Raw genomic sequence first — 20,700 nt, 5'->3', positions numbered from 1 at the left:
ATTGGTTGATCGAATCGAGCTGTTTCTGTCAATTATACGACATACAAACGATATCTAAATGAGTGCTTATCTAAACTAGAACTTATCGTTATCGTATCTCATTCTTCGAATCGGGCCGTAAATAATTTATTTGAAAAGAAGTTCAGTATCCGTGTCCAGTTAAAGGATAACTCATGCTAGACCGGACTGGGACCGGACCGCAGCTTCGGTTGCTTCGTTTTCTATGGAAAGCACCACGTGATCACCGATCAGCCGTCGTAAAAAATTACGTATCGGACGCCTCGGCCCGAGCACGGGGCGGTCTAACGTGAGCTATCCTTTAATGGGGTTTAGTATACTATATACATACGATCCTTATATTTTTTAATATCATATTAATATTCAAACCAGATCCCCTTGTCCGGCCAATGCAAGTGCACAGTTAACGACTTGTCACGGCTACTGTCGACGGTGCCCGGCCTTAAGGGCGCCCCGGGCCCCCAAGGGCCAACAGGCGCGGATGGCACCACTGGCGCACCGGGTAAAACGGTAAGATTATTCACATTGACTTTCACGTTTTTTACATATTATTCAGTCAACCGTTTGTAAGTTAACTTTAAAAACGATATTAATGTTATCATTACTGTCCTTACTGTCCTGTGTGTACTTATTTACTTGGTTCGAAAAATTCGTGCACTATACCATAGCTCTCGCGCTGAATGATGGTTGCTATGACAGTTCGTTTTTATATGAAGCAGCCCTCACGTGGAAGTTTAGGATTAGTTAGAAATAGACATTTCAGTGATAAAAATACGGTATATTTTTTAAAATGAAACCTTCGTGCTACTCGAGAGGTTATAGATATCGATGTAAACTTTAGTCAGTCTTTTTCTAGAACCACGATGACAATATCATCGTCGAAACGTGGAATTATGTCCCGTTTAAGTGAATAAGTAATAAGATTATTTTCATACTCGTACCTACTTGATTTTTCAATAGAACATTTTTTAAATAAACCGAGTAAAAAAGGCGATAAATGTATACTAGTTTTCTTTTGACAGGGACAAATGGGTGATCCAGGTCCTCCGGGCGCAATAGGGCCAAAAGGTGACAGAGGAGAGAGAGGAGACATTGGCCTTTCTGGACCAGAAGGTCAGTCTGGGCCAAAAGGCGAGCCAGGAGTTGATGGAACCCCCGGTCCACAAGGACCCCCTGGACCTCCTGGACCAACAATCATGGTAAAATAATGTTATTACTTAGTATCGTATTTTCAAACACCGATATATTATTTTGGTTGTAATTTAGACTTTATATCTGTGCACTATAGTACTAATTACAACATTTTTTTCCACGTAATTAGTACCATTGTGAGCTAGAATATCGATTTAATATAAGTATTTATTTAAAAAGGTACATTGAACTAAAAAAATATAACAAAATAAGCATGTTTATAGTATTCGCTTTTCTATTATGATTTATTATATCACGTGTCAAATTTTGATTTACAAAGATTAACGAATTCTAAAAACTCACACTTTTCCTCCATAGATTGCACTCTTGACAATTTTGACCTTATGCAATATAATTCAAATACACATTTTTACCTTGTCATTTAGTCACAATGAGGTCTTAGTTACAATATAGTAATTTCTATTCTGATTTCTCAGGAATCAACCGGATTAACCGTAAATGGTCTACAAACCGAGAGAGGGCCAATGGGACCCCCAGGCCCGCAAGGCGACAGGGGTTATCCTGGTAACAAGGGGGAGAGAGGATTACATGGGTCCAAGGGCGACAAAGGAGAGCGGGTAAGTGTACTTGTGTGGTGATTAAATAATATGAAATCATGCACTTTGTGAACACTTGTAGGCTTAACACGAGTGCGCCGTGACAATATCTCGCGAACAAAATACTCTCTTTAATATTGGATAAACTTTCGGCCCAATTCTAACTTTAACATACGTCAAATATTAGGTCTAGATACAACATGGCTCGGATATATCAGTGTAAAAAGTGAGGTTTTTCTTTAAGGAAACGTCATCTTAAAGTATGAAACGTTTTATAAATATCACTGCGGTTGATACGATTTGCATTTATCGAACGTTAATCTCTTGCATTCATTCATTATATAGGTATTTTTATGAGCATTAGCTTGGTGAAAGCATTCCTATAAAATCAATATAGTGTACCTATATTAAAAATTAGAATACGGAATTTATGCCTAAAATCACAAGATTTAATATGCGGTCACGATTGACAAGCCTGTGAAGTGAAATCATTTATAACGCTGGCAAATGTGTTTTAGTTTTTGTTTGGGATTTGATACGAATTATAAACTTTTTGAAAAGGTGCTTTTTTATTCAATGAAAAGCAAACTTTTTCAAAATTTTTAGTTTAAACATAACAATACCATCAAACTAACGTTTAGAGTTAAGCTCGTAAGAAATTAAATAATGTGGCAGTGACTGTTTCTAGTGGTACGATCCACTTACAAGACTTTCACTTTTATGTCGATTTTGTAAAATAAGATTAACCGGTCCTTCACAAAACACTTTGTCACAAAAGGCGAAATCAAAATAAAATCTCTTACGACCCTCGCTAATTTAGTAGGTACGCGTAGAATAAATTCGGGGCTAACGCAATAAGCGCCGGCTTGACCCTCGTAACAGGACGTTATGTTACTTCAACCCGTGAGCTTATAACTGTGTTACTAGGGTTATGTGGGGCTGAGGGGCCCTCATGGAGCCAAAGGCGAGCGTGGACAGCCCGGCCGCGATGGCACGCCCGGTCTACCTGGCCCTCACGGCCGGCCAGCAGAAAAGGGCGAGAAAGGTAACAAACTAACTCAACCATCAAATTTTATGTTACACTATGACCCTTATTTATGCGCGGGGAACTCGTTTGCAAGATTTTAGGGCTATATTGCAACGATTTGGAAAATCTTTATTTTTTACGCCGGACCTTTTGAAGTGTCAAACGTACAGGTTGCTAGCTTTTTATTGCCTTCGCACGTAACTTTTGCTCCTTATATTCTACCGAGACATTTTATTTTTCTGCAAATGACGTTATTTTCTGAAAATGAGTTTTGTTATTCCGTAGTTACAAGTTATATTGCTGTTTGACATAGTTCACAGTATTTTTATTCAATTTGTCAAACTTTATACCTTGATTCGTGTTTTGCCTTTGTTTACGAGTACGCTGTTTATCTACAAATGTTTCTGTATAGTTGGATGAACATCACATAAATAAATAAATAAATAAATAAATAAATATTTGGGAACAATCTTACATAAATCGACCTGGCCCCAAACTAAGCAAAGCTTGTTCTAAGGGTACTAGGCGACGATATGCGTACGTATATAGATAAATACATACTTATATACATAGAAAACACCCATAACTCAGGAAAAAAAAACTATTTTATCACACAAATAAATGCCCTTACCGGGATTCGAACCCATCGGCTTCATAAGCAAGGTCACTACCCTCTAGGCCAGAACGGTCGTAAAATTATATCTATGTATTTACGAGTCTGGTAAATAAAACAGACAACCTCCATACAACCCCACGAGAATCATTAATGTTGTATTTGTCATTAAATATTATTCTCAAGTTTTAGTTATTTGCGTAAGAAAACCTACAAGTTTTCATATCTGTGTTCTTCAAAAGCCGATAAAAAAAGTCACATTTTATCCACAAGAGCGGTAAAGTAATGTGATGTAAATTTTGAGTTCTTTCTTCATATTGGCTGGTGGAATTGACTAAGTAACGATTTTGAATGATAAATATTTCGTAGTGTTCATTTGGATTTGAGTTATAACTTATACTTATGTTTTCTTCCTGTTTGTTTAGTGATTCTGTCACTGAACAAACAATTTGGTGCTTCAGTCTGTACCCAAGTTTGTTTAACCCTCGTGCCTTGACACCCTCGCAACACTCAAGATTCCAATTTTCGAACCATTTGTTACGCTCGTCGTTCAACTGTGGATACTTTCACTTGCTCGGGTATCAATATTAGCACGCAGAGTAAAAACAACAACTTTATCTCCTTATAACTACTACTCCTCACAACTATTACCACTCTTAAATTATTTACTATTAACAGGTGCTCAAGGAACTCCAGGTCCGCCCGGGCCCCCTGGACCTGGCATTAGCGACAATTTAATAGCAACGGGTACTGCAAGCAGTAGTAAGTTACACCTATTTATCATCATCATCATCATCCTGCCCTTTTCTCACCTGCATTTGGGGTCTGGCCTTCTTGTGCGTCTGCGCCAGGACAGTCTGTCCTGTGTTGTGAATGGTGGGATGTTTTGCGTCTTCACGTCTCTTTTGATAGTAGTAGACCACCAGGAAGCCGGAGATCTAAAGACATCTGCCCCCACTAACTTATTTACATGTTATATGAATTATGCCAATATACCTATGTATTTTGAAAATGTTATCTGAAAATTGATAAAAAGTTTGACATATCAGTTTCGGCCCACTTAGTCTTAACTGCATATGATGTATGCTTAAGTAAAATATATATGTTATAATATATATAATGTGCCTAACTATATAAAAAGCAGGTTCTCACTTACTTTATTTCTGCCAAAAAACATTATTTTGAAATACCTAAACCATTTGTTGGCTTTGTACTTATTAGACTTCGGTAGATTATCACAATCGAATAGAAAATAATTTTAAACTTAGGTAATATAATAATCTAATAGTCGAGCATATTGTACGTGTTTTTTTATCAGGTGTAAATCTTTATTACCTATTCAAATATGTACTAAAGACTTAGGTATACAATTAATAATGCGAGTAGATATCATTACAATTTTATAGAACAGTGGCTTTTAGATATAATAGATGTTTTATTTTTGTTTATGATTTTATTAATATTTTAAATATAAGATTCTATTTTCAAATGTTTGTTAATTAATTGCTTAATATTGCTGAACAGATTGAAACTGGCACAAAAATAAAACCTGAATTAAAATAAAGGAAAATATGAATCCGGAATTAATTACGATCAAAACCCCGCCCTTAATCGTCAATTGGGTGAAAATTGACTAATTACCTACATTTCCCATCTGTAACTTCTAAGCGCATTAAAATTATCATAGTAATGTTTACCTACACAAACATATTTATTTTCTGTATCTGTGCTCGATGAAAGAAATGTCAATACGAAAGAATGATAAAAAAAACTAGCCAAATGGCGCAAACATTCAGCATAGCTTTAAATAATTCAATTTATTTACGTACAAGCAAAAACAAGTGGAGAGTAGAAAAGCATATTTTTCATACCATATTTTGTTTGACAAACTCTGGCAAGAAATGAGAAACTCCTCCCGTTTGACGTCATAACACAACTTGTACATTTCCTAGATTTTATCAGAGACAAGTTTATTAATAAAGTCTGTCTATCTTTAAATAAAGAAGTCGTCCTTGTACTCGTAACTAGCGCTAGCTTAGCTACGTAGCGCTTAGAGGGTTCGTAGCAAAATTTTTATATTGACCCTTTGTTAATTATTTTCGCCTAGTCATGATACTAAGAAATAGGCAGGTAAAAGCACTTTTCAAAGTAAGTGAATAAAACTCATACGATGAATCAGTCTCACGATTTTGTGAAGTTCCTATAGCCGTACCACGAGTTGACACTTGACGTTTACGTATGCGACTGCGTAATCTCGATCGCGAGAGGGAATGCGATCAAGTTCACGCAGACGCTAACGTAAATGTCAAATGCCAACTCGGGGTAGCCGTGCTAGTAGTTTAGTAGACAAAGATTGACAGGTCCGCTTAATTTGTTTATATAAGTATATATGTAACTAGAGGTGACCAATCAAAATGAAATTGATAATAAATTTAATAGAACACAAAATATCAGCTATGTAGGTATTGATTTTTTTAACTTACCGGTCTCTGATTTTATCTTATCTTCAGTTATTGGATGCATACCGCGTCGTGTAGCTGGCTTTACAACAGTTTATTTAGTGTCCAAGCTTTCGCAAAGTAAAGAACGCTGGTACGCGACGCATAGCGTTAGGTTTACGAGATTTCAAGAGTATGATATATGGATTTTCACCATAAATCTAGCAATTCAAAATAGTAATTGAAAAAGTTGAGCGTGTGATATTTGCAACGTAACTTGACGCAAATTCTATGCTCTAACATTTTTGACTGGATGAACACGTCATTGGAGCTATAGAAACCGTTATTATTGAAAAAAAAAATCCGGTGTTTGTGACCTTTGACCTTGAATAACTTCCGAAGCGCACACAAGATTTTCTGTATCTTTTAAGACATCTTATAGAGTGCCATAATGAAGATGTATACAAATTTCCCGCTTATTATTTCTCATTCTGAGGAGAAACTCTGTATTTGACTGGATTAGTACAATAATGGTATAGAAAAATCATTTAAAGTATGCGGCGTTTAAGTGGAAAAATTAAAAAACAAAGTAAACGAAATAAAGATTTGAAGCAAATAAAATCAACCTTACTGTAGATATAACTGATATTTATATGTATGTGTGATATTTATTTTATATTAATAAAGATCGCTATGATAACAATTGTAAGAATTAAACTTGTAATTTCATACCTTACAAGGAACCTTTAACAAAACAGCCCAGCAGACGATACAAAAGAGGCTTTTCCGTTAAAGAAACCTTTTCAGTGAGTACCGTTTTACTCAAGACAAAATCCCATTCTAAAATTGTGAAATAATGAGGTCGGTTACCGGTACAATAGGTTCTTACGTAACGGCTGTTTATGTAACTAATAACTCTCGTTGTATTTTATGCGTTTTCCATAACAGAGCACGACCTCTGTAAGCCTCTTGACATTCTCAGTTTTGGTTGTCGGCTAGGAAGAATTTTGTACTCTGTTTTCACATGTAAAGGTTCCATTTTCCATTGATCACGATACAAGTTCGAGTTTCCTTAGGGAATTTCAGATTTCATCTTGAAGACTCGCCTTTATCGCTCTTTATGCTGCTGTGGACTCATAAGTAGCAGCGCATTTCAAATGCGTTACCTACTAAATCACAATCAGCTAAATAAGTATTAGTAAATTAAACGGTGGAATACGCAATAATATCTTAGGACAAGTACTCATGACTTTTTAACTAAGGCTTAGAACGCTTTGCGATTAATTTCTTACGGTTTTGAGTCTAATTTCTTGCGGTCTCAGTCTTGCAAGTGCGTGCGCTTGTAAAAAAATAATCGCAGGGCATTCTAAGCCTAAGATTGTCTTAGGAAGTCTTTGCGCGTTTCGTCATGTAAAATTTTATTACTAAAGCCTTATTAAAAATTAAATTTTCATAGCGAAATTTCGTTTATTTTTAATAATTCGCCTATGCCTCTCGGTCGCGTAAAATCAATGGTGTACGACGAAATACGAGCAAAATGTGACATCATTTTCATATTAAAATTGGCTGACGTATAACCGTTTGAATTTTACACATAAATACGCATGACTTTTATATGCACATTGTGAGTGTTAAACGCAAGTCGTATATGCCACATCTAGTGTGAAATAGTGATCCGTGGGTGGAATATAAATTGGTATACGTAATGTTCGCAGGCCCCCGAGAAGTAGCAGCGCTCGTGAAGGCGGTAAAGGGGGAGAGAGGAGAAAAGGTAATTACTTCCTTGTAAATGTAAATATTAGCGTTTTGCTCTAAGTCGTACCAGTTTTATGTTCTAGTATAAAGCAAACCAAACCAAAGTAGCTGATGTTAAGTGGGCTCTTAGTGTAGATATAAAATCTCCAGTGATAACTTGGAATGTTTTTTTATCATAGTGCAGATAAGGTCATACTGAACAACGTTTTGTATAGATTTACATAGAAATTGGTCGTTTTACGAGTTTTCTCTAAGGGACACCCTTAATTTGATGAGTAGTATTTTGTATGGAAACGGCCGCTATTTGACGGCACCGCTTTCCTAGGAAACCAGAATAAGTTCAAAAAAATAGTTTAAGTAGTATAATGAAGATCTGTCAGACGGCGTGGAAATAGAGAGAGCGGAGATCCATGGCCGTTCGCTCTAATATGCTCGCCCGCAAGTCTGCACGATGTGCGAAACAGGTTAAGGTCACTCTTTTCAGAGTTTCTTCACGTGCAGCTTGTGGGTGAGATATTCTATTAGTACCCTTAATACACTAAGGGTACAATACAACAACGCATTTAGGATGCTGATAGGTTGCCGCACTACTGCAGTGCTTCAGCTATGTTCACGGAGTCCAGGACAGATGGCTTTCACGCCATTATGCGTAAAGGTGCGACATCCTTAATGCGATGCGTGGTCTCCAACAGCCTCCTACGCGTGATGGCCAGCAGGCTAGATTGCCCGTTCTAGCACCACTGGATGAAATTATATGTCCGGTGACAGCGGGCAATCTAGACTGCGCAGTTAGGATAATAAATTATTTTTTGTTTTTGTTTAATACTAACACTATCTCTATTGTTTTGTTACACTGTTACTAACTAATGTTATGGATAATGTGTCGGAAATAAAGTTTTTAATTTCAATCCAATTTCAATAATTTACCTTACAGGAGAAATAATACGTAGTAGCATAACTGGTGCGACCACACAATAACTTCAGCAAAACGATAACAAGTAATACATTTTGACGTACATATAGATTACGTAACCTGACGATAACGCCTGACTTATCGGCCTCGGTTCAACTCACCTTGTGAAAATGTAAAACAATGTCGGCGGCGTGGACCACATAATATAAAGCGACAACTTACTAGTTTTGGGGTGTTAATCTGCTAAGTACTTTGACACGGGAAACTCGCGCTGAAACAATGACGAAAAGCCTTTTGATCACTATTGCCGGAATTGACTTGTAAATGCAATATACATATATATATAAATGAATATTAAATAAATTAATATTATAGGACATTATTACACAAATTGACAAGTCCCACAGTAAACTCAATAAGGCTTGTGTTGAGGGTACTTAGACAACGATATATATAATATATAAATATTTATAAATACTTAAATACATAGAAAACACCCATGACTCAGGAACAAATATCCATGCTCATCACACGAATATATGCCCTTACCAGGATTTGAACCCGGGACCATCAGCTTCGTAGGCAGGGTCACTACCCACTACGCCAAACTGGTTGTCAAATATATGAATCCCTATATCCGTGCACGTGAACGGCTGGGCCAATTTCGCTAATTCTATTTTTGTCGTGTTTGTTATGGTCATAAGAAGGTTCTTATGAAATAAAAAAAATAAGAAAGTGCGTAAGTGCAAAAAAAATGTACGTGAAACAAAGTTCGCCGGGTCATCTAGTTATTTTTAAATGAAGCCTTGAACGAGGGCAAGAACCGATAATGTACATTTAATGGGTCATTACACAAACTTCTATCACAAGAATAAAATTTACTTCTCAAGTTACCTTTATATAATATTTTTTATTATCATCTTCCCAAAAATGTACCGTTAAGAATATATTTTCTAACTAAATGAATGACTGAAATGAAATACTGTCGAAGTGAAATAATAATTTAAAAGTATTCAATATGCCTGAGTTAAATTACTGTAGATATATTATTCCACTTTTATTTTTTGTAAACAGCCATTGCTTTATATTTCAATTATTTTACTGAAAAGCCTTCTACGTTTTAAAGTAAGTTCATAAATTAACACACGCAACTTACCTTCTTTATGCCTTTAGTATAATAAAAGCATACAATATCGACAAACTAATTGATGTAACATTAAAATTCCATTGTTAGCAAACAATTGAATTACATATAACATGAAAAGCGACATTTATGTTGGAGAGCTTTTATGTCGATGAAAATTAAAGTGATATCGATTAGGTACCTACATCTATTATTTTGTTAGGTCAGCTGTATAAAGTCTACATTAACAAATAATGTACGTAACACACAAAATAGCTATCAGCCCATAGGTAGATTATTGTTTTTTAAGTAAAGGGAGTAATTTTCGTTGTTATCGGTATGTTTCGGAAAATTATAGCTTAGAACATTGACCTGACCTGACAACTGTGATGACTGCGTTCACAAATTATATATTATGAGTAAATACATGCTATGAAATCAGCTTTAGTTATTTATATGAGGTTACCTTCATTGTCATACATATTAAGATAAGGTAAAAAAAATAGCATTGACTAGGGAAAACACATTTTCTATATCAGATATACAATTACTCATTTATTACTAACATTTTCATTGAGCAAACTAGTCAGACCAAGATAAGTTGGCAGCGATTTTGATGTTTCAGACGGTGCAAGTGTCTTTTAACCATCCATCTTATGACGTTTACTTAACGCTTGCATACGCTGGGCTATCAAAATCGCTTACTTAGCTTAGTTTGACTATTATCGTGACAACTATGTTAAAAGTTTTCAACTAGTGGTATAGTTATATATAAAGAAACATTTAAACAGTAACACCATAACTTATAGCTAGCTAACTTAATAGAAAATCATTAATTTTAATAATTCTACCTAAGTAAAACTTACCATAAGCTTATTATAATATAGTTTAATTTTTTTGTAAAAAAAAAATATTCCAATGCTAAATACATAAAATATAAACCGCTTAACTATTCTTTTTTCACTGTTTGAATTTATAAACAGGGTGAGAAAGGCACAAGAGGCATGGAAGGGCCACAAGGCTTCCCTGGAAATGACGGAAAGCCGGGAGAACGTGGCGACATTGGACCATCTGGTCTGCCTGGGACGCAAGGCCCTCCTGGCCTCACAGGGCCAAAAGGGGACAGAGGTGAAGCTGGGCCACCAGGCCCAGTAGCTCTTTCGAAGGAAGAAGCTTCAGTGTGGACAAAGGTAAATGACATCTGGTGTATATCATGTTTCATGGCACTCTTTTTCCAGAATTTTAATTTCGTAATAAATACCTACTCTGTTACCCTTTTGATTTCATGGGTTTTAAATTAATGTAAATTTATTTCGGACTTTTACAATATCATTTATTTAATCGTGAATAATCTGCGAAATGAAAAGTTTGTTTCAGTAAATATGTTTATACAAAATTGAACCTCATGGGGAGGTGGAGTGAAACTGGATAGGCAAGGAAGTTAGATTATGATAAACTATCGTGGATCAACATATTTAAAACTGATTTAATAGCAAAATTAACAAAGAATTGACTTTTTGAGAGTTTATTATTTAAAAATGATGAAGTTTGTTACGGATATCATCATTTGTTTGCGACGAAATATGTTGCTCATTTGCATTTGTAGCCAGCTAACGAAGCCTGCTTTGTAGATATCTTAGGAACAAATTGAATTATAGTTTTGTATATTTAACAAACACATTCAATCACATTCATTCATTTAAACACACATTTAATGTTAGTAAGCTTAAGAGATAAATCGAAAATTACTACAATATAACTCATCCGATTTCAGCCCATGTATGCGAGTTAAACAGGATAGCTAAAATTCTATGAGTTAATCAAATACTCAACTTATCATTTTTAATAGGTATGCCGAAAGATAAACTATGTTCGTCTTAATTTGATACGTGTTGAAAATACTACTGACTATTTAGACGCAGTTTTGAATTTTGTACAAAATTAGTCCGTTTGTTCAAAATGACGGGTGCAAATGCTGAACTTACCCCTAAGGAATCACAAAAAAATCATTATCATTACTTCCCAGAGCGAGTCAGCGCTAGTAAGAAGGGCAAATGCATCTACCCATGGACATTTTCTAGATTTTGGCCTTAGTTTGTTCATAAATCATAAACTATTGATAATGTCACAAAACTGTTTTTTCTTTTAAACAATTATTAAATGGCCTATAGTTGCAGACTAGTTTTATCACGTTAGTTACAAATTTTCAGCAGTTACTTTGGACTATAGTGTCTCCAGGGTCTACAAGGACATCGGAATCATAGTCTGTAGTACGCAACACTTTAGACTAATAAAGTTTGATTTTTCGTAAGTCACGGTATTCATAGGTACACTTACCTCCTTTTTATAACCATACTATTTAATTATCAATTAAACTTCTAGCGAAATGCGAAAACTGAAGAAAACAATAATGCAACCTTGAAGCTTTTTTTGTGATACACACTTGTATCCATTTACCGATTTCAGAAAAAAAAATTATATTATGAGGATAAAAATTTACATATAGGCAAAAAAAAAATCAGCCCCAAAAAATATAATATCTCCTTACATTTATAAATACGATGACAAACGGCCCGATTCGAAGAATGAGATACGATAACGATAACTTCTGGTTTAGATAAGTTCTCATTTACATATTTATCGTTTGTATGTCGTATTATTGACAGAAGCAGCTTGATTCGAGCAACCAATGTCACTTTGATCTCAGATCTGAGATCTCATTGGGATCACAGCGGAATCGAAACAAACGTCAATTTTGACATGTCGTTTAGTTATCGATCTTTTAAAGATCTTAAACGTGTCTTAATCATTCTTCGAATCGCCATTTAGCGATAAGACCGCCCGTTGTCACCTCTGTCTTCATGTAATATGTATGTCACTATGCAAATGTTATTTTGAGGTTGTGCAATAAAGAGGATTTGTATTTGTTGTATTTTGTAGAAGACAAATGTATTTTTTTGAGTTGACGATGGTAGTCTATCGTTAGTAATTATTTAAATACAGATAAAACCGTCCACAGGTATCACACTTGCCCCAATGTAAAAATGTTTTACCTGCTATCTGATTTCACCCCCTTTCACGTCGGTTGCAACATTTTGACGTTTGAAAAAATCTAGCCATTACGTAGCAAATAAGAAAAAGGTTGAAAATTAGTTCTATTTGAAAGTTTTTGTAAGATCCAGTTTTATGTTAAAAGAGCAGTAAAGGGAAAAAATCTAGGAAGAATCTTCAAGGAGATTGCCTTATTTAATTTAACAGGTAAATATTTTTTGAGATCTTTCTAGTCTGGATCATGAATAAAATATGAGATACCCTTGAATGCTTCTTTGGATGACAAAATGTAGCACGATATAAACTTCAGCAATGGAACAAACTTAATATTATTTCTTAAATTAAGATTAACTTTGTACTTGATTGAGACCTTTATAACGACGTGTTTCATCTCAGGGCGAGAAAGGCGAAACAGGGCCACGAGGCAAGCGAGGACACCCGGGGCCTCCAGGCCCTAGGGGCCCACCGGGAGCCCCTGGGCCCCCAGGCTCTCCCGGCACAGATGGCACCTCAGGCGACATCGGGCTGCCAGGCTGGACGGTAAGGATAATCGAAAACTTTCCTCTATAAATGTTCACATTTAGCCGAATAAAACAATTAACGACAAGCATTCACTGATTGAGATTAGCTTAGAACAGAGGAATGGTGTAATACAGCAGAAGTCTATACTCAGAGGATACAGGCTAAATAGATAGAAATCAATGGTCAAATTCAGGTTTAATGTGAGATTTTCTTAGCTAAATTCAATTTTTTTTTTCAGTTAACCGTGAAATAATAATGAAATAATGTATAAATAAATTAGTAATAATTTCGTAAAATGTTAGTGATGTACCTGCATTGAAACTTCAAATTTTGACACTACTAAACGATTATATGTATAAGTAGTTTCTATAGACAACTTAATCGAATATACCACAAATCGCCCTAGGCATATTACGCCATAACAGAAATACGCTGCAGGGTATTAATTCAGTATTAATGAACTAAATATTACATTGATGTATATATACACGGCTCAAAGTTCAATACGAGTAATTAAGCGTGAAATCATGTTATTTTAAGCAGACTGTATCGCGGAACAAATTAATATTTAAATCACCTGCTCATTTCATTATGTTAATTATTATTGTAATCCCTCAAAATACTTCAATCATCATATTGTTATCACCGGAATATTTGTTGCGATCGAGTAGTTAAACGAATTAATTGGCAATACGAGTAGGTACATAAATATTTATTACTTACTAATCATTTTGGTTGTTTGAACAATATTAACAGACAATTCATGCATTAATTTAGAGGTAGTAATTTTTAGTTCAGTTTTTAATTGATTAGAAAAAGGAAAAGGTTCAAAATTTCAAATACGTCGGAATCTTTAATAGTTAATTTAAAAATACTTTCTAAATTCTTTCGTATTTTGAGAAAGACTTCGTAACTTTTCGATGGCCTTTTCCGTGTTACTACAATAATAATTAGAGAACTGTGACTCTTACAAATAGTATTTTTACAAGCTTTTATTTAACTTGCCCTTTAAGTATGTATGTATGTTTGTGTGGGTCAAATGTTGGAAGCTTAATTTGAGCCATTTCCCGGTTTCCGATTGAGCTGATATTTTCATTCACTAATAACATACATGACTAAAATCCACGTAATTAACACTACGTACCTCAGGTAACCTCCACATTATCTAGATTTAATGCTTAAGCGTGAATTTAGTATCTGTTTTTTTTTTTTTTTTTAATTTTATTAATGTATTCTGCAGATTAAATCAGGATTCCTTTTTGCTTTCTAATTATAAAACTTTGTTTACCTACTACTTACATTATTTGAATGTAAATATATGAGTAAGTATAATTATTTTGCCCCGACCTAGAGGGTTAGGTAGGTACACAAAAAGAAACAGAAAACATACTGAGCGGGACGGTAACGCGGATCGTAGCGTTGTACGATCGAGCGATTCGAACGTTTAATATCCAATTATAATGTACCTAGATTTTGATGTCAATATGATGTGATTTTGTTAACCTTGGCCCATGCGTCTATCTCGCGCAGATGCATGTACGCACAAGTAAGAGCGAAATACATGCGAGAACGATATCAAAATGGCACCATTTTGTAATCAAAATGTACGTTATAATTGGCCTCCAGATCTCAAAATCGTATCTCATTATTATCGCTATACAATTTGACAGAGATCTGATCAAATTATATTTCGTAAACTATATTCACAAATATCGCAAATGATGTGATGAATCGGAGAACGATCCGGAATAGTATTGCTAATTTTATGTCTTTGCTAAAATCCAGCGCCATGATCTGCTGTGGGATAACGCTGAGTGAGACTCTTTTATCAGGTCACGTGTACTTTTTACGTATTTAAACGTTCCGATTTATAAAGCGTTTGTGACCGCCGTGTGTTTTGCGCTTCATGTTAGCTTAAATTAGATGTGTCAACCGAGATAATCTTCACAGGGACCACCTGGCGCCACGGGCCAGCCAGGACCTCAAGGACAGAAAGGTGAAAAAGGCGACCCTGGCCTCAGCCCGCTCGACCTTGACAAGGTAATCACTCACGACAAATAGCCTAGCGGAACAAAAAACAAAGCAATGACGCGCCGCTAGGGACCAGGCCGATTAATTCGACCCTCGTATTTAATATTTATTTATGACTCACTTTTGATGTTATTTGTCATCACCATCAGAGATATAATTTGCACAAATTTTATACAATTTGGATGATTTTCTAAGCTGAAATGTATATCTAGGAATACTTATGAATAGCGCAAGTCAAGGAAATAGAAAGTTTTCATAGAACTCCAATCTCAGCTGCCTAAATATTCAATGATTTCCTAAAAAATATAATGATTTCCCGGTCGACACAGCACAGTTTGGCATCATACTTTATACAATTTCACTCGCGAAATATAATCACAATATAGTGATATCATTTCTGTCTAATCAGCCGGCCTAGCCAAGGTGACAATCGCTTCGACAACGAAACGCTTCGTTTCTCTCTATAACTTTCATATTAGAGTCAGACTAAGCTAAGTTGGCAGCGATTTTGATAGCCCAAGTGTTAAGTAAACGTCATAATTTTATAGTTTATTTTATTTTATTTTTATTTTATTTTATAAGACACACCAACAGTACATAAACAAAGCTAGCAAAGTAACAAGTATAGTGGCCACGTATAATATCTATGCACCAATAACAGGTGTGCAACAACACTCAAACAGTTCGAGGCTTTTTACACTACATTATTAACTACAACTATACATTAATAGATTAAGTGATATTGAAACATGCATAGGAAAATACTAACTACTACTAATAGTACTAATATAATATTACAAGCATATTAAGTTTTTTTAAACATTCTGCGCTTTAAATTTTGAATAGAATCACTAAATATGTCTATTTCGAAGTTTTGTTGAAGTGACAGATTATTCCAAGTTACTTGCATTCTATGGACCGGAAGTGACTTGCCCAGTTTAGTCCTGGTAGAACCGGGGCGAAAAATAGTGCGACGACAAGACCGTGTGCTAGCTTTCGGTACTGTAAAGTTTAAACCTCCCAACAAGTAAGGTTCCGCGATTTTACCGTTTACCAATTTGTGTAACAGAGCCATGTCAAGGAAAGACCGCCTGAGTTGTAAAGAGGACATTTTAAACCGTTGAAGTCTCTCTTCGTATGTCAGGTTTTTACGAACTCCCTCGTTCCTCGTCTTAAATACTAAAAATCGAGTAAAGGAACGTTGCACTTTTTCCAGTCGATTGATATGCACTGCGTAGCCAGGATTCCAGACTTGACAACAGTATTCAAGACGAGAACGAACAAGAGCATTGAAAAGAGTTTGATAAGTGTCAACGCGTTTGAAGTTTTTGCCAATACGCTTTATGAACCCAAGCATTTTATTACTTTTATTGATAACTGAATCAATATGATTTACAAAGTTTAACTTAGAGTCCAAGCATACGCCAAGATCCTCGATATTGGAAACTTCCCGAAGCACAACGTCATTCAGATAATATTTTGAGTCAGCAGGTAATTTTTTCCGCGTAAATTTAATAAAGAGGCACTTGTCAGCATTAAGAGTCATATTATTTTCCAGACACCAGGTCTTTACGCTATTCAAATCATGTTGTAATAACAAAGAGTCAGTTGTTGATGTAACTACTTTATAAAGCTTCATATCATCAGCGTATAACAGACATTTGCTATGCTTGACAGATGAAACTAAGTCGTTTATAAAGCAAATAAATAGAACAGGGCCAAGATGCGAGCCTTGAGGAACCCCCGAAGTTGCCAAGTACGTGTTTGAAAAGTATCCGTCTTTCACTACTCTTAGCGGTCTGTTAGACAAATACGAGTAAAACCATTTCCACATCTCGCCTGTGACGTTAAACTGGTCGAGAAGCTTCTGCATGAGGATACTGTGATCCACTTTGTCAAAAGCGCTACTAAAATCGGTGTAGATGGCGTCTACTTGGTGACCTGAGTCAATAGCTGTACCAACGTCGTTCACGTAGCAAAGCAAATTTGTAGAAGTGGACTTAGAGCTTATGAAACCGTGCTGCAAAGGAGAAATTATTTCTTTAACATGCCAAGCCAGTTTTTTACAGATTATGCACTCGAAGACCTTAGGAAAAATAGATAAAAGAGATATCGGCCTATAGTTAGATACCTTCGTCTTATCACCTTTCTTGAAAACCGGAACAACGTTAGCCTCCTTCCAGATAGTAGGGAATATGGACAGTCGTAATGACTCGTTGAATACTAATAAGTTGTTTGACGTTTAAAACAACATTTGCACCATCTGGGCTATCGAAATCGCTGCCAACTTATCGACAATGACAGTTCCGTTTCAATCGTCGCTACGGGGCGTAAGCGATTTGCACGTTGGCTACGCGGCTTGTGTAGAAAATACCATCATCATCGTAAAATGCATCATTTAAGATCAGGCAGGTTCTTATCACTAAAAGTTGAACAAATAAATCTCCACTTTTCATGCCAAGGTACAGCAGGCCATTTGTTTCCCTAAAGATAAAAGGTGAAAAAGGCGATCGGGGCTACGACGGGGCCCCTGGCACGCCGGGCAAGGAGGGTCCGAGAGGCCCACCGGGGCCCGCCATCGCGCCGGTCCCTAACACCAAGTACATGCCGGTCCCCGGCCCGCCTGGCCCGCCTGGTCCCCCGGGGCCGCCGGGATATGTGAACGAACTACCTGACATGTTGACCGATAGCCCTGGGATTAATCGCCGGGAACCCGGTACAGGTAAGTTCGATTGCTCTAGAGATGGAATTAGAAATAACGTTCGAATAATGGATGATGCTTTTAGGCCCGATTTGAACGAAATTGAATGAAGTTTTAATCAAAGATTCTACGCTGTATAATTATTAATCGTAAAAGAAAATCTTTTTGGCTGGATTTTAAACTTTGTCTTATTTTTTTTATACTACGTCGGTGGCAAACAAGCATACGGCTCGCCTAATGGTAAGCAGTATCCGTAGCCTATGTACACCTGCAACTCCAGAGAAGTTACATGCGCGTTGCCGACTCTAACCCCCTCCCGCCCCTCGTATATATCACAACCTTAACAAATTTAGAATATTTTTATAGTCTCATCTAACAGAAAACATGAATCTTAGCACAGTTTTAGCTTTTACTTACATGTCAAGTTGTATGCTTTCTGCATGACATCCATGACGAGACTATGTTTGAAGCTATGAACCGGTACAAAGTACTTTGCAAACAAATGTAAAAAAAAATGTTTTTAGAATTTTGATAATAGTTTTCTATTTACCCTAGTAATGTAAAGTTATTAAATTAGTGGTTATTTATGTCGATTTTGTCTTCAACTTCCTTTTCATACAGGAAAACAGCGTGATTCTCTCCATACACTTAGAATATTGAACCAAATGGGATTGCAGTACCGACCAGAGCCATATGGTATGTTATTTAAGCTGACAATTAAAAGTACGTATAATGTTGTGTAAATAATGGATTAATTTCTAAATTAATAATACTTACAGATTAATTTGTGTAACAAAACATTATAGATATACACACATTGGATTGGCTACGATAGTTACACATTAAAATAAAATACGATAAATAAAAATTAACTTTACTTGTACATTTTATTTTGCAATCCAGGATGTACAATAAAATTGTATCCTGCGTTTTGAAATAAACAAGAATCACGCAATATTTCTGAGAAATATAACATGGAACCCGGACATTTTCCAATTTCGCTAAAAGTTTCCGTTGTCAAATAGTATAAAACCATAAAACGAAGTTTAATATCGAAGTAATAACGTACAATATTTAGGAGCTTAGAGAAAATATTTTGTACCTCGCAGGTCTTCGTGATGGCTTGGACCCTCTGGGGGACAACGAGGAGTTCGAGGACGAGGAAGATGGTCGAACTATCGTAGGAACTATCATATTTAAGACAACGGAATCTCTTCTGAGAGTAAGTACCTGATTAAGATTTACGATACCCAGCTCGTAGCTCAAGAAATATTGGAAATAATCGAACAGTATATATTTTAAGGATTGGTATTGAATGAAATTAATTATAGTTCCATTTTTAGAAAAGTTTATGTCACTTTATCGAATTGATTTTGCTCGTGCCGGTCAGATTGCTAAATATGCTTAAATATCTCGAATATTTCATTTGATTTAATTTGTTCTATTAATATTGTAAAAAAAGTATTTCTTATTTCTCATGCATTAGTTTTTTTTATGAAAGAGGGTTATTCTTGTTCTAAAAAGTGGACAAGTTTCTGCACTAGAGCATTTTTTTTACGATAAGCAATTGGAATTTGATTTTAAATGGACTTGTTATATAATTTCCATTATTATAATAATTCAGCTCCCCATTCCATAAATAACGATATTTTTACCTAAATGGTTAATTGACAGCATCCCTAAGAAATGCTATAAAAATATACTTAGTCGTTTTTAACAAACAAATTCGGCCCGATTCGAAGAATATTTAAGACACGTTTAAGATCTTGGAAAGATCTTTAAACGATCGATAACTAAACGACATGTCAAAATTAACGTTTATTTCGATTTCGCTGTGATCCCAATAAGATCAATCTACGATATTTCTAACTTGAAAGTGACATTGGTTGCCTGGATCGAGCTGCGTCTGTCAATTATACGGCATACAAACGATATCTAAATAAGAACTTATCTAACACAGAACTTATCGTTATCGCATCTCATTCTTCGAATCGGGCCGATTTACATATTTTACTTTCCTCGTATTTGAAATGAAAAGTGGAGTGTTTAACTCGGGTGAAAAGCGTCATTTCAACCTCGAACTATTGGCGCTCTCACTGCGTTCAAACGCCTAACTACCTTGTCAGAAATGATTACCTTTCATCTCTGCTTAACAATCTACTATATACGATTACAACAGCTAACCGAGCAACAGTAACACGTATATAGGCTCTGCTTAATTTTGCTTCACGTAATTCAAGTTATGCATTATTGTGTGTAGTTTAGTTACCCTCACACGTATATTAATATCCGTTATATTAAGCCTTCATGTACACAGGCAAATATGATTGCCCATAGTTTCCTGTCAATTACAAAAATCAATCAAGGAGTTGCTTGAGGTTTATTTATGGAAATAATTTATTATGACAGTGGCGATGGCGTGTCTATAAGTTGTTTCCAAAAACTTTTATTGTAATATCACTTTAACACTTTACCAAATGTTTGTTAGTAACAGAATTGATTCAAATTGTTCCTTATTGATATGCATTATTAATCTGGCAAAAGGTAGATTAAGATTATGTTCAATAAAAGTGTTTTAACCTTTTGCTACCACTATTATACACCTTGAATATTACCTGCTAAATAAAAGAAGAATTTCATTTAAATTATCATTACTTTTATTTTATTTTTATTTAAAATTACGTCACAATAATAACCTATTATTTTAGTAAAAAAAAATCTTTCACAAATTCAAATATCAAAGCGTATAAATAACGTCGA

General features: G+C 35.4%; 1 protein-coding gene across 1 annotated transcript in view; it reads left to right on the top strand.

The window, feature by feature from the left end:
* Positions 1 to 20,700, top strand: part of LOC133523711 (collagen alpha-1(I) chain-like) — a 105,718-nt gene that overhangs the window by 44,649 nt on the left and 40,369 nt on the right. The window contains exons 5-16 of the mRNA XM_061859395.1: positions 391 to 528; positions 1,041 to 1,217; positions 1,647 to 1,787; positions 2,694 to 2,811; positions 4,085 to 4,168; positions 7,560 to 7,615; positions 10,619 to 10,825; positions 13,083 to 13,226; positions 15,159 to 15,248; positions 17,730 to 17,961; positions 18,562 to 18,636; positions 19,050 to 19,162. Of these exons, the coding sequence (XP_061715379.1) occupies positions 391 to 528; positions 1,041 to 1,217; positions 1,647 to 1,787; positions 2,694 to 2,811; positions 4,085 to 4,168; positions 7,560 to 7,615; positions 10,619 to 10,825; positions 13,083 to 13,226; positions 15,159 to 15,248; positions 17,730 to 17,961; positions 18,562 to 18,636; positions 19,050 to 19,162 (1,575 nt within the window). The remainder of the gene's footprint in view (positions 1 to 390; positions 529 to 1,040; positions 1,218 to 1,646; positions 1,788 to 2,693; positions 2,812 to 4,084; positions 4,169 to 7,559; positions 7,616 to 10,618; positions 10,826 to 13,082; positions 13,227 to 15,158; positions 15,249 to 17,729; positions 17,962 to 18,561; positions 18,637 to 19,049; positions 19,163 to 20,700) is intronic.

The sequence above is a fragment of the Cydia pomonella genome, chromosome 12, assembly GCF_033807575.1.
Source record: "Cydia pomonella isolate Wapato2018A chromosome 12, ilCydPomo1, whole genome shotgun sequence".
NCBI lineage: Eukaryota > Metazoa > Arthropoda > Insecta > Lepidoptera > Tortricidae > Cydia > Cydia pomonella.
The sequence above is the reverse complement of the archived record's forward strand: the minus strand, read 5'-3'. Positions and strand labels throughout refer to the sequence as shown.